The following is a 14,067-nucleotide window of genomic DNA, read 5'->3' on the forward strand; positions in this document are numbered from 1 at the left end:
CACACAGGGATTGTTGGCATCTGTGGAAGTATGCTGGGACTGAGTGAGTTCTAAGCATAGGTATGGGTGAACTGAGCACAGGCCCAGGGTGAACACCTGGCTTCTGTTCCTGACCATAAACTGTGCCCCATAGCAGGGGCCATGTGAAGCTCACACTTCTGCTCAAAAGCCTCTTACCAGCCTATGATAACACGCTCTTACTGCCCAAGGTGGGGATAGTGGATGGCAGGCGGGACCTCTGGGTAACAGGGTACAGCCTGTTGTGCAGCTCAGCCTGGGTGAGAGTCACAGGGTCTCCTCACTGAGGCAGGCCCAGATGATACAGGGAGCCTGTGGTACAGAACCTTGTCTGTAGCTGTGTATGCATGGGATGGGGCTCAAGGGGGAGGCTGGGGGCCACCATGGACCTTCTGTCATTCAAGCATCAATTACCCATCAGCCCACTTTCCTGATGTTCCCCATAACCTTTAAATAACTTCAGGTACACACTGTAAAACTATATTCAAACTGCTAGAGAGCCGTGTGTCCAGACTTGGGAGGCATTTGTCTTCTATCAGGCTTTGAATAGAAACCAGAGCCTTTTATGTAAATTCTCACCAGCTGGCTATTGTGAAATGGGGACCCAAGACAAACACTGGCTGATTTTTCAGGTTCCATTGCTAGCCAAACCCTGGGTGGGCTCCAGTTGACCTGGTGATGTGTGGCAACTCCTACTGGAAATGTGTGGCTTTTGTGTACCCCTGTGGTAAGTTGGGCAGGGCCCATGAATGGCTCTCAGGAACATTTATTTTTGTGCAAACCCAGGCCCATTCCAGGTCACCTTAGAGGGCTGAGTGAGAGGCAAACCAGGCTCCAGGTCCCCAGAGGTACTTCCAACCTCTATAGCTGCTACTTAAGACTTAGAGAGTTGGAGAACAGGCATGTTTGCCTTCTCAGGGGACCAAGTAAAGAAGAGGCCAAGGCAATGGCTATATTGAGGTTGGATGGGATCTGCCAGGCATGGTCTACAGCCAGCCAATAACAGACTACATGTGGTATCTGCAGTGCCATCTCAGTACTTATAGGGACCCACCCAGGTTGCGATGGGTCGGGGCCCCTTTGGCACTTGGTGTCTTTCCTTGCAAACTCAGCAAATAGAAAGTTTGTTCTCCCTAGGGGCCTGCAATTGGACACCCAAGGTAGCAGGGCTGGGGGTGAGCTAGAAGTAGAGGAAAAGAGCTCTGGAATGGGCTAGGTCCTGGTGGGGTACCCGTTGCAGGTCTGCACAGGCTGGGGTATGGAATGAGACCCACTGGATCTAAGACAACAGGCTGGCCCATCAGCGAGCTTGTCACACTGAACGTCTTTATTAAGTGCCAAGGGTCCAGGCGGTGCGGCCCCGCAGACTCATTTCACGTGCTCGGCGGCGTGAGAGGAGCAATAATACTTCTTGTGTGCGATGAAGGTGGACAGACTGCTGAACCTGATGTTGCACAGGCGGCAGTAGCGGTGGCCACCACCACCACCTGATGCAGGAGCAGACGCGGGCGGGCCCTTGGAGGGCGTCCGCACTCCTTGGTCTGCTGGTTCAGAAGGCGTGTTTTCTGGAACTGGGGATGGCGTGCGTGGCGCCCGTCTGTCGGGGCTATCACGCGGAGCACGTTCAGCCGGCGTGCGAGGCTCAGCGCCTCGGTTGGCTGCCGGCTTGGCTACCTGCAGGCCGTGTGCCAGGCGCAAGTGCTCCACTAGGTCTCCGCGCACATGCCCGTTGGGCGGGCAGTAGGGGCAGAGGGCGGCAGTGCGCAACGGCGCAGCGGGGCACGAGTATTTCTTGTGAGCAAGGTAAGCTTCGAGGCTGTGGAAGCTTACGCGACATGCAGTACACTCATGGTAGTCCGCCAGAGCAGGCAGAGTGGCAGGTGCATCTGGAGTCTGGCGACGGGGCCGCTTGCTCAGGTCTATGGGTCCTTCCAGGACCGGGCCTGGAGAGGGCGTGGGGGCAGGGGCGGCGCTTGCGCTCGCAGGTCTCGGAGATGAGGGCAGCTCAGCCGTGGGGGCGGGGACAACAGGCACAGGGGCGGGGCCTACTGCAGGAGGCAGAGCACTGGCTCCCGGCAGCTCATAGAGCTTGCGTCGCCGGCGCGTGCGCACGGGCGGAGCTGTCAGCGCAGGAGCCGCAGGTCCGGGAGCCGGCGCTGGTGCTGGTGGCCGGCGCGGTGGCGGGTCGTGGCGTGAGGCGCAGTAGTAGCGCTTGTGCACAGTATAGGTTTCGTGACGACTGAACCGGATGTTGCAGGCCTCGCACAGCGTGCGGCTGGGATCGTCCTCCGCGTCGTCCACCGAACTGCCCGGGCTCTGGCTGCCCTCGCTGCCACGGCCCGCGCCCTCGGCCTCTGGAGTGGTCGCGCCACCCGCCTCTTCCTCTCGCGGCCCGGGCCCCGGCGACGAGCGCTGCGGGTCTGTCTCTGCAGCGGCTCCTGGGGTCGCGCGGGCCGGCACCGGGGCCGCCTTGGGTCTGCGCACGGCGGGCGTGTCCTCTGGCGCGCGGCGACCGGAGCAGTAGAGGCGCTTGTGCACGTAGAAGTTGTTGATGTTGTTGAAGGTGATCTCACACTCAAAGCACGTGGCGCCTTTAGTCCCGGGGAAGAGGCCGGTGGGCGTTCCCACTGCCCCGGAGCTCCCTGCACCCTGCTGCAGCCGGCTGTGCACCAACTCGGACATCTTGGCCAGGATCTCTGAGGCCTGTGGCGCTGCAGGACCTGTGGTCGTGCCTGCATCCGGACCGAACACATACTGTGGCAGGAAGAGCGTCCCAGCCATTGCTAGCTCTCCAGGCCCCGGGCTGGAGCCTGGTGTGGGGCTGGACAGTTCTGTCTTCACCCTGACTGGAGTGGGGCTGTGCGGTGAAGGTGTCCGAGAGGGAGCCTGGGGACCGGGCTCTCCTGGGTCTGAGGCATGAGCTGCTTCAGGCTCTTCTGCAGCCTCCACCTTGATGGTTCTGGGGGCTGCTGGGGACTCGCTGCTGCCCCCATTTTGGGGGGGCACTCTGGACTCTCCGTTGGTGACTTCGGCCAAAGTCTTATTGTCCAGTCCGGAGGATGGGGTGGGTGCCTTGTCAGCGGGAGCCAGGGGGCTGTGCATCAGTGAGTGCTGTTGGAAGCCTGCGAGGTTGTCTAAAGAACACAGGACTGCATGTCAGGCCTGGGGCAGGCCCTATGTAGGATAGATTAGGCAGAAGGATTTAGGACAAAGACTGACAAAGACATCATGTGTTGCCTATGGACAGGCCCCCTCCCTTTCCACTTATCAGAGGGTCAGTGAGGCCCCAGAATGGCTGCTTACCTGGAGGAAGTTTGGCTGCTGGATGTCCAGCCCCTGGAGAGTAGATCTCACCCTTGGAGCCTGGCTGGCATACCATGTGGTTCGTCACCAGGTGGCTGTAGAGGATGTCCCTTGTGGTGGATATGAAGCCACAGTTGTGACAGACACCTGCAGGCCATGCTGTTGTGGTCAGGGTTCTGGAGGTAAGGTGTGGCCCCAGAGACCCCATCCCGACCCTCTCCAGCCCACCTACCGCTGAGTGTGTCTGTGTGCACCTTGAGGTGGCGTTCACAGTTGGCCTTGGTGGTGAAGGCTGACAGGCAGATGAGGCACACAAAGGGGCGCTCTCCTGAAACACAGAGATGAGAGGCTGTCTTAGACCCCAGAGACGGATACTGGATACTGGCCCCTTTTAGTTTCTTATTAGCCACATGCCTCCCAAGTTGCAGGCATACACCTAGCCCTGTATTACCTGTGCAGGTAAGCCTTGTGCTAGACTGTGGAGAGGGACAGGAGAGCTGCATGGGCACAGGGTAGCAGAGAACATTTTCCTGAGCACCTGTCTGGTGTGTAGTGCTTGGATATGTCAAGGGCAGGGAAGCCAGGAGCAGGCAGGGGGCACTCACCACTGTGGCTGCGCATGTGAATCTCCAGCGAGCTGGCACTGGGGCAGCTCTTTCGGCACTGGGGAAAGGGGCAGACTCGCTCATTGGGGTAGGTCTCCTTGGGCTTCTCCTCAGTCGCTGAGGCAGGGGAGCCTGCACGCTGGCGGCTGGCACAGTAGTAGAGCAGGTGGGCTTGCAGGTTCCGCTCACTACGGTACCAGATCCCACAGTCTTTGCAGGGGAAGACATCTTCTGGTAGGGGTGAAAGTGGGGATGAGGTACAGACTGACAGTGAGTATCTGATAGTAGGGAATGGCTCTGTGAAGTCTGCTTTTCATGACTTCAAGCTGAGGTACTGGCTTTTGGTAAACCTGATGCCTAGGGCCCTACCAGGAATGGGGTCTCCAAGTTATTCCTGCAGGTCACCCCTGTCCCACAACAGTGACCTAGATCTACTCATGAGTCCTCTTCACACTGTAGGAATCACCCAGGCTCTGGGGAGTCTCCTGTTCCTGTACTATGGACTCAGCTTCTACTATTGCCTTAGAGCAAACATACCCCCCACCCCCAGCCTCACTGCATGTTTCTCATGGGACCCCTAGGGTTGAGCCCTTCCTACCTTAGCAAGCCATGTGCATTCTTCTAGCACTCAAGCCACTCTGCATTAGCTGGGTACTGTTCTTCAGTTCAGTGTCTTACTGGGAGCACAATTCACCCCCCCCGTGTGTGTGTGTGTGTGTGTGTGTGTGTGTGTGTGTGTGTGTGTGTGTGTAGAAACTGCACCTCTTGCATCTGAACACCTAGCACTTCTGAGTTACGTCCCAGACCTGATCTTTGACTTGTGTGTCACTCAAAGTCTGCCCTAGGGTATTGTATACTTACTGTTGATGACTGCAGTAGCGAGGATGGATGCCATGCCAGCCTGCTGGGGAAGCAGCTGGATGTCTGTGTGTGCTGGGGCTGGGCCTCCAGGTTCTACTGGTTCCTGCACAGGGTGTCTGGGAGTACTGTGGGGCTCAGTCACAAGGAGCACATGTAGTAGTCCACCAGAAGGTACCACCTTGGTGACCCTGCACCAGAGGGCATCATCTGTAGGGTACAGGCATTTATGATGCTGGGATCATTGGTTCTGGGCTTACAATGTCCCCCACATTGGGGCCCACTGTACTGTCAGGGATAGGTGGGGCCAGGCAAATGGCAGGAAGTGGCTTTATTCAGGTTCACAGTTGTACCTAGCTGGATTTGTGGGGTGTTATCCTGTGTCTGAGCAAGAATTGGGGACATTCCATTTCCAGGAAAAGGCTGGGTATGGAACTGGCAGCAATAATTGAGGGGATCTTGTATAGCCACTTGGCTGGAGTGGAGGGGATTTCTGATGTAGGTTCTTCATCCTTTTGGGAATAGGCCAGTTGCTGTTCCTATAGTGGCCTGTAGAGGGCAGCCTCAATCAACAAAACACTGGTGTGCTGGGCCAGCATTTTTAACTCTGGCCTGGAATCCTGAGGCTGTGATTCCCTGAGCTGTGGACAGGGTCACTGCTGGCCTCAGTCCCAAGCCACTTCCACCAAAAAATGGGAAAAGAAAGAGGAGTACGTTTGTCCTAAAGCAGCAGTAGGAGCTGAGCTGCAGTGTAGAGCCTGGGTAAGTCCCAATTTGGGGGCAAAGGTGATATAGGAAAAAAATCACTCAACAAAGACCACAGGATTTCTAGGGTCATTATGAACCTGTCTACTTGGCTTCTATTTCCCAAAATGCAGGCCCTGCCCAGATCATGTCATTTTTATCATCATCAGCCCTATAAGGAGCCTTGTCTTTTGTGGACAGCACACTTGGGCAGAAGGGCAGGCTTAATGGTACAAACACATGGCTAGCTGATGGCTTGCCAGCATCCAATCTGATGTTGGAGCATGTTTCTTTCTAGTACAGACTGCACTCTGGCTGCTCTCTCTGGGTTGTTAGATCACCCTTTGGTAGGATGGGGAATATGGTCCCCTCTGCCCTGCAGATAGGGAAACACACACACACACACACACACACACACACACACACACAGGATGAAGTGTTGGCACAGGTCCCACATACTTGACCCCAATTCTTAATACCTTTGGACCTTGGGAATGGTGCTCTGCTTTCCCTGAGGGCCTACTCAGGAGTTGACTTTATGTACAAAGCTTCCAGAATATTTTAGCTGAGGGGAGAGCACATTTGAACCCCCCCCCACACTTTTAGAAGGCTGGAGAGATAGAGGGGGTCAAGTAGGATAAAATTATTTGACCACAGCCATTTCCCGTTTTCTAGAGGAACTTATGCATGTCCTATAGCTAGTAAGGGATGGGTCTGAGTCTGAACACAGTCTAACAGAACCCAGGCTGGGCCTCAGGTTTCTGCCCTTCAGTGGCCCCCAGAGTTCCTCAGCAGTCTCTACCTAAGCCCAGATGGAGAAGGAGCAAAGTCAGTGGCCATAGGGGGAGCCAGTGCAGCTCATCTAGCTCTTTTGTCAGTAGATATGATTTGCCCAGGACTCCAACTCCTAAGATTGTCCGTCATCCTCTTAGATGGGGTTCTGGGTGCTGTCTCAAGCAGTTTGACTCTCACTCTTACCCACATAGGCTGGTGTCCCTTTAAGAGCTGGGACAGACAGAGCCAAGTGGCCCCACCTTCTGAAAGACCTTAGAGGAGAGGGAGGCAGGCATGTGAGACAGACCCTTCCTGTAGATCTCAGAGTTGGCTTCAGCTTCAGTCTGGGCCTGGGGTAGCATCCTTAGCCAGCAGGCCTCATCCACCAGCAGGGTCACAGCTGGGCCCTAGGGAAGAGCAGGCACAGGAAAGGATCAGCCTATATAGGAATGCTTATTGGGACTTTGCTGTGTAATGGTGGTTAGTGGCCTGACAGCTGATATGGCTGGGATGTATAGTCCAAACACTATGATATTTGGAGGCACAGCGGAGAGCTGCTTTTTCCAAGGTTAGGCATTAGTCTCTCTTGGAAACAAAGGTCTGGAGAGATCAAGCAGTGTGCCCAAGGGCATATAGCTAGTGAGTCTAGAGCCTGCAGACCTGCTGTTCCTCCCCAGCAACAGTGGATGCCTGCAGGGAGCTACAGGGTACCAGTTCCTTGGGAGGGAGGGAGGGAGGGAGGGAGGGAGGGAGGGAGGGAGGGAGGGAGGGAGGGAGGGAGGGAAAGCGAGTGAGTGAGAGCGAGCCTGTGTCCCCTACAGTAGAGTTTTCCTCTCTAGCGCAGGGCAGAGGGTTTATCCCTGTCTGGTCATGGGCAGCACTGTTGCTTCACTGTGGTGGGCCACCCCAGCTCAAGACCAGCATTGCTGAGGCTGAGTAAAGGGGTAGAGGTAGCTGCAGTTCTATACCCTCTCACCATCCTAAAGGCAAGGATGCTGAGGCCGGGTAAAGGGTAGAAGTTCCAGCCTAGGGCTGTGCCACACACTTCCTCTGCAGCTTGGTCTAGACCTGGAAGGAAGAGGTCTGGGATCAGCCCCCCCCCCCCAGGGCCACCAAAGCTGCTTGTTTCCTGCCCCCTACACCCTGGCTTGCAGCCCAGCAGCAAAGGAAGTATATGTGGCTGTGTCTCAGTGTAGCCTGGGCTGGAAGGCTGGGCTGGGATTTAGTCTCATGTGGAGGATGAGACATAGCCAGTGGCAGGCAAGCAGGGGCAGCAGAAGCCCTGTGCTGTTTGTCCTTGGAGGGTGTGTGACTTCTGCTACCCAGGGCATCTCCCCTCCTGTGGGGAGCCCCTGAACCCAGCCACTTGGGTACTGTGTAAAAGTAAAGAGCATGTCCATGCATTATTGTCAGCCACTCACTGTTTTATTCAAATAAATGCCTTTTAACCAGAAACCTGTACCTCGAGAACGAACTTTTAACTGAAGATCCAGAGCCACTTCTCATTCTGTGGGTCTTAAGAACCCCTGTGATGTTCATGGCAGTTGGCTCATTGGGTAGGAAAGACAAACAACTGGCTGCTGGAGGAGGAGGAGAAACCGGCTGCTGATTGTGTGGGCACCACCCTGCCAGGACTCTGCTTGGCTTTCCTTGTGTGTGGTGCTCATAGAGACTCCTGAGCCAAACATCAGGGTCTAAGGTAGGCCTGACCTTTCCCCTGTGACCCCTGTGGATCAACTCTTCTGAGACCCCCATTCACATGGCATACACAGAGCCAGCATGATAAGGCCTACTAGCTGGGAACTCCCAGTGACCATGAACCACGAGGTCACGACAGCCCAGCCAGGAGGCTTCCACGTCACCTGCTTGCTGCCACGTGGCCTGTCATGGAGCAGAGAGTGGAGATAAGCTGACTCTGAAGGGGAACCCTAGAGTCTCGGCAGGTAACACCTACTACACCTCTGGCCTCATGAGGCCCACATGTCATAGTTGCTGTGAAGCTAGGTCGAGGGAAGCTCCTGCTGGCTGTGGACTCCTCCTTGTCCTGCCACCAGCTCTCAGGGGGTCACAGGCAGGCAATTCCACTCTCTGTGACTCTTTCCTCCCTGGATACTGATGAGTATGGGTATACGGGAAGCCTGTGGAGCTGCACACACTGGCCATGGCTACCTTAGGCTTTGCTTGAAGGATGATGTGAACAGGTATCTCTGGGCCCAGGTACAAGCCTTAAAGGGTCCTGGACCAGGCTGGCAATTGCCAGATGTCCATTGAGGGAGTGTATTCTACCCAAGAGCCTGCTTCAGCTCTGTTGGTGTCAGGGAGGTGGCTCATTCTTAATGGGTACCTGGCTGACTCCCAGGAATGCAGTGAATAGGTATGCCTTCAAGGGTAGCTTGGCGCAAACCCGAGGGATAATGCAGCACATGGGGTGTGGCATCCACATTGGGGAACCTATGACTCCCATCGCCTAGCTGTTCCAGGCCAGAGCAGATGGCTGTCAGTGAGGTGGCTGGGTCTGGCCCTCCCTGCCTCAGCCTTCCAGGTCTCTAATGAATATTAATGAGCAGAGGAGGGTGAGAAAATTAATCTGCCTGATCCTCTGATGGGTGCTGTGGTAACGATATGAAATCTAATTATTCGTCCCAATATTTCTAAACCCTCAAACTGAGACTGACAGCCTTGCGGTCGGTTTAACGCTTATCGCTCTCTGGAGCAGCATGTTCACGGCATGATAAAAACACGCGCGCACCACTTTGCTGACGCTGCACAAGCCGCTCTTTCTGTGGAGGTCCCAGTGTAGGGAGCACCATACTGCATCCCCCTCCAGCAGCATCCCCCTCCGGCAGCACTGCCACATGTGGTGCAACTTTGGGGAACAGAGCTAGCGGGGAGCTAGGACTGCTGTTCATAACCACGTTAACTCCCCAGGAAAACAGGTCATGAGATCCTGGCTACCCCCAAACACATGTCCTGGACCTCCATCCATGGTCCTTCTTCTCTGCTTCCCACTGGGTCAGGACAGGTTGGGGTTTGAAACAGGGATTACATTCCCTCTTCTTTCTATCTGGATTTCTCAGGCCCTGGAGGATGGAGCACAGCTCAACCCGACCTGACATCCCTGGTCAGCTCCCAGTTTGGCCCACAACCTCCATGTCAGCCAGGGCTACTCTTTGATCTACTCTGGCAGTGGCTGGGGTGGCAGGACAGGTTAAGGTCCCTGTGTGTGGCTTGGTTCTTTTCTTTCTTTCTTTTAGTTTGTTTCTTATTTCTGAGCAGTTCTGGAACAGAAGCCCCTCTCTGCTGAAGGCACCAGTCAAAGCCCCACAGGGTCCTGCCCCACCCATGGGCAGCAAGGAACAGGCCTGAATAGAGTCTATTTTATTTTTCAGATGGGAGAGCTATCAGACAGGTTCTTCTGTAATCCAGGGTGGCCTTGAACTTGCTACATAGCCAAAGATGGCTGTGAACTTCAAACTCTTGCTTCTACCCCTTGATTCCTGGGATGACAGGTGTGTACCACCATGGCTGGTTTATGAATACTGGGACTGAACCCAGGGCTTTGTGCATATTAGGCAAGTACTATACCAGTCAAGCTATATCTTCAGTATGGGGCTCATGTTTAGTTTTCATAGCCTGGCCCTTTTGCAGAGACCATCAGAGGCATGATGCAACCATCTCTCTCCCTGGTCTCAGTGCCTTACCCACTTGATCTGTACAGGTGTGTCCAGGGTCAGAGAAGGGCCCTGGCATTCATCCCACTTGCTGCCCTTCAAGTCACCATGTCTCTTCCTCCTGGCTCTCTCATCCCCAGCCCCCAGGCTAGGGTGACGTCAGCCACTTTAAATTCTCCCCTGGATCTGAGCCTGCTCCCATTCCCCCCAACAAAGGGGTCAGTGTCTGGACTCTATGGGCCGATAGCCATCAGAAACCATATCTGTGCACCATCTGCTACAACAACTTTATCTGAGGCTGCTCCCAAACCTTGTTGCCCAACTATAAAGCCATTTATAGGGAAGGCAGGCCCTTTCAGGTGGGCAGCTTGGCCCAGAAATGGCATCCCACACTGCTGCCTGGACTCTAGGTCTCTATGGGCTAGAGAACCAGGGCTGAGATCTGTGGCCATAGGGTCACTCCAATCTAACTTCTCTCCTGTCCATCCACTTGTGCTAAGAATTTACTGATCCACTCATTTTCCACAGTAATGACAGCCCAGGACTCCTTTCTGTTCCCCAGATGCCCATTGCCTACTTCACACGTGCAGGGCTGAAGCCCACATCTAATCACAGGATTAGAACCAAGGTCTGAGAGAGAAGCTCAGCCATCCCAGTGGCCCTTCAGTCACATATTCACTCATTCATTCATTCACCCCTCAGATAGTCCCTGGAGGCCAGCTGTCTGCCAGGTGCTAGGGCAAAGTAAACAGCAAAGAGGAAGGGCCAGGGCCTGTTAAGGGTCAAAGACAATAGGAGACAAGGGACCAGCAAGGGCCAGGTCTGGGCTTGCTGTTAACAGGGCTTTGTGTTAGAAGACTAGCCAGGGAGAGTTCTGGCCATCACGGGCAGAGAGATAGAGTGACTGTGACCCAGGAGAGCAGTGACCACCTGCAGGGAAGGTGCATCCTTGCCAGCATCCCTCTGTTGGAATAACCCACTGCTCACCTCCTAGTCACCAGCCTTTTAACTTGGGCGACTTTGGGGCCCACAGATGAGGTAGCTGCAGGGGGGCTACAGCTGCTCTAGCTCAGGAGCAGATGGGAGAGCATGAGCAGAGCCTGGCGCTGGGTATTTCCTAAGCTCCTACCACAGCATGGAGAAGAAGGGTGCCCAGGCCCCCACAAGGGCAGCAGAAAGCCTAGACTAGAAGTCCACTTTCACTTCTGCCTGGTGACCCAGCCAAATGATACTCCTGTCTCATTGGAGTGGGCAGAATGGTGGCTTCACGGATGTCCCCAGAATTGTGAGAGTTATCTCACTTAGAGGAAGGGTCCTACAAATCTGAGTTCAGAATTTCAAAATGAAAATCTGAAGCAGGGCAGTCCTGGGCCCATTGGCAACCTAAAAAGAGAAGAGCCAAGGGGAGATGGAAGCCACATGAAGTCAGCAGCAGACAGTGACGGCCAAGGGTGCTGGGGCCACCAGAGGCCTCAGGCAGACTCTGCCTCAGAGACCCACAGGGTCACCTCTACCCACTAGGATAGTGACCACTGTTTTCAACCATGATAGAGTGTAACGGAGACACCAGGTTGTAGCACTCAGGGGACATCTATGGGAGGATCTGCCTGCTGTCAGACTATACCAGATAGACGTTTCCAGCTGAGGTCCCTGAGGCTGGGCTACCATCTCTTCTAAGCACTAGACCGTAAGATGGGGCTTAGAATGCCCTGGTAGGTCAGCAAAGAAGGACTCAAACATAGTACATCCCTGTCTGGATAAAGCAGTGGTGAGCACAACTAGGCTGTATGTCCTGGAAATGATGCCTTCCCTGGGCACCCTTTCCTTCTAGTTACAGAGATGTGTGGCTGACAACCAAGCTGCCTCAGCACTCTCCTTAAGTCCCTAGCTAGGGTGGGGTCTGAGGTGAGTCTGGGTTTTGCCATGCTAGCCGAGGTTCCCTAGCTTAAATTTCAGGTGGAGGTCCCCAGGCCATTAGTGTTTGACCTAAAAGCCATTTCACACTTAAGTGAACACTTGCCCAAAGCCATGTGGAGGCTGGACCCAGATGGTCTCGCTTTAGTCTCTCTAGCATCTTTCCCTGCTTTGCAGTCATGGGCCCTCCCCTGGTTTCCCAGATGTTATGGTGGGCTCCTGGCCAAAATAAGTAAGCTGAGGGGAACAATGAACAGGCAGAGCTAGCATGGCCAGGCTGGGGTGAATGGCTATGCACTCACCATTCATCTATCCATGCATCCATTTCTGTGTTTGTTTATCCATTCTTCCACACATCCAGTCACCTACCTGTCTAGCCACCCACTTACCAACCATCTATGCACTTGTCTATCCATCCATTTACTACCCCCTTACTCTCAATCTATTCATCTGTCCACCCACACATGTACCCGTTTATGAATACATGTCTACACATTCACTTATCGATTGATCCACCCACTATTAATTCCCCTACCCACCTATAATCCATCCGTCCGTCTATCCATCTAAGTAACCATTTATGCATCCATATCTCATCCATCCACTTACCTCCCATCTACTCATATACCCATCCTTATCTGTTTACTATTCATCCACCCATCTACTCTCATTTACCCATCCACTCACCCACTCACTCATCATCCACCTTACATTCATCAATACACCCATCCACTTAGCATCCTCATCTCCTCCCTCTTCATTAACCCATCCTGAACATTTGGGGGTGAGGTACATTGTGGAGCTGGGATTCTAAGAAGCCTTTTACAGGCAATGGACACCATGGTAAGCCATAGATTCAAGATCTCCAACTCTCCATTCAGGGCCGTGTGACTCAGTTTCCTTCCTGGATACTAACCTTGGATATCTGTCTGGTGTGGGTGGAGTGTTGGGGGAATTTCCCTTTCAACATGTCCCCATGGCGAGCAGCCCCCAGCCTAAGAAAAGCCCAGGGGAAGGGGCCCCATATCTGCACACACTCCCTCCTCCTTCTCTTAGGGGAGAGGAAGAACTGCCTGGCAGCTGATAGGGCCATGGGGCAGGAGGCGACTTCTTCCTAGGCTGTGGGGAGAACTGGGACCCATCAGCCGAACTTGATAAGAGCTCGCTGAATGTTAGCAAAAATATTTAGACAATAAACGAAGTATCGCAAAGGCGCCCATATCTTTCAGAAATCAATCATCTGTACCGTGTGTCTGGACGCTTGGCGCCAAGGCGGAGATAGTGCCTTGCTGGGGAGATAAGGGTTAATCAAGGATTTAATTCTGTGAGATAGAGGGGAGTGAGGGAGGCGCTTCCTCCCTCTTCTAGGAGCTTCAGGGGCATTGCGACTCCACTCCATTGGCCAGCATCTCACACCTGGGTGGGGAGTCTAGTTCTTGCCCCCTTCTCAGGAGACAAACTGGGAACAAAGGGTGGTAGGGACAGAGGCTCTTGTGAGGAGGGGTGGCTTGAGATGGCAGGAGAAGAGTTTGAGCACAGCTGGGCTAGGTTCTAGCTCTCCCTAAGGTTCTAGCCTTAGCTTTGTCATCTTTAAAATGGGGACATTTGGGGCTAAGGAGATGGGTCAGTGGGTAAAGAGGCTTGCCTCTAAGGCTGGCAATATGGGTTTATTCTCCAGGACCCAAAAGGTAGAGAGAACAAATCAACTCCTGTAAGTTGTCCTCTGACCTCCACATGTTATATGTGTGGAGGGACAGATGGACAGACACAAGGAGAGGAAGGGGGAGAATAAATTTTAAAAACTGGGACAGTGGCCCGCCTTGTAGGGTTTGGGGAGGATGCCATGTAGAGTGTGCCTGGGGACATACTTATTTGTCCTAGCTTGGGTTGACCCAAGGAATAAAGAGGAAACTGACACAGGGCACACCAGGACCTGGGTGCCAGTTCCTGGGCAGACCTGCCTTTGCTCCTGTTGCTGACTGGCGGCACAAGGACTCCTTTTTCTGACTAACCAGTGCCAGTGGTTTCCAAGTCACTTGCTGTCTACTGCACACAACAACATGCTCACCCTGTAGAGCCACTTTGAATGCTGTCTTCCGTCCTACAGGACCTTAACCAGCTGTGGTGTGCATCATGGCATCCTTCCCTGGACCTTGGGCTAGCCTCCTTCCTCAGGCTAT

The 14,067-nt window shown here is 54.1% G+C and overlaps 1 protein-coding gene across 5 annotated transcripts in view; it reads right to left on the reverse strand.

Moving 5' to 3' along the window:
- Positions 1–1,323: 1,323 nt before the first annotated feature.
- The window catches only part of Zfpm1 (zinc finger protein, FOG family member 1), a 59,070-nt gene continuing 46,326 nt past the window's right edge, over positions 1,324–14,067 (reverse strand). For 4 of the 5 annotated variants that reach the window (XM_051201797.1, XM_051201800.1, XM_051201801.1 and 1 more), the window contains exons 5-10: positions 6,610–6,709; positions 4,788–4,994; positions 3,927–4,157; positions 3,554–3,649; positions 3,322–3,468; positions 1,324–3,152 (exon numbers count right to left, since the gene is read on the reverse strand). In XM_051201797.1, coding sequence (XP_051057754.1) covers positions 1,387–3,152; positions 3,322–3,468; positions 3,554–3,649; positions 3,927–4,157; positions 4,788–4,994; positions 6,610–6,709 — 2,547 coding nt within the window. In that variant the 3' untranslated portion in view covers positions 1,324–1,386. The remainder of the gene's footprint in view (positions 3,153–3,321; positions 3,469–3,553; positions 3,650–3,926; positions 4,158–4,787; positions 4,995–6,609; positions 6,710–14,067) is intronic. The other variant, XM_051201798.1, reaches the window with a different exon arrangement.

Source organism: Phodopus roborovskii, unplaced genomic scaffold (genome assembly GCF_943737965.1).
Source record: "Phodopus roborovskii unplaced genomic scaffold, PHOROB, whole genome shotgun sequence".
NCBI lineage: Eukaryota > Metazoa > Chordata > Mammalia > Rodentia > Cricetidae > Phodopus > Phodopus roborovskii.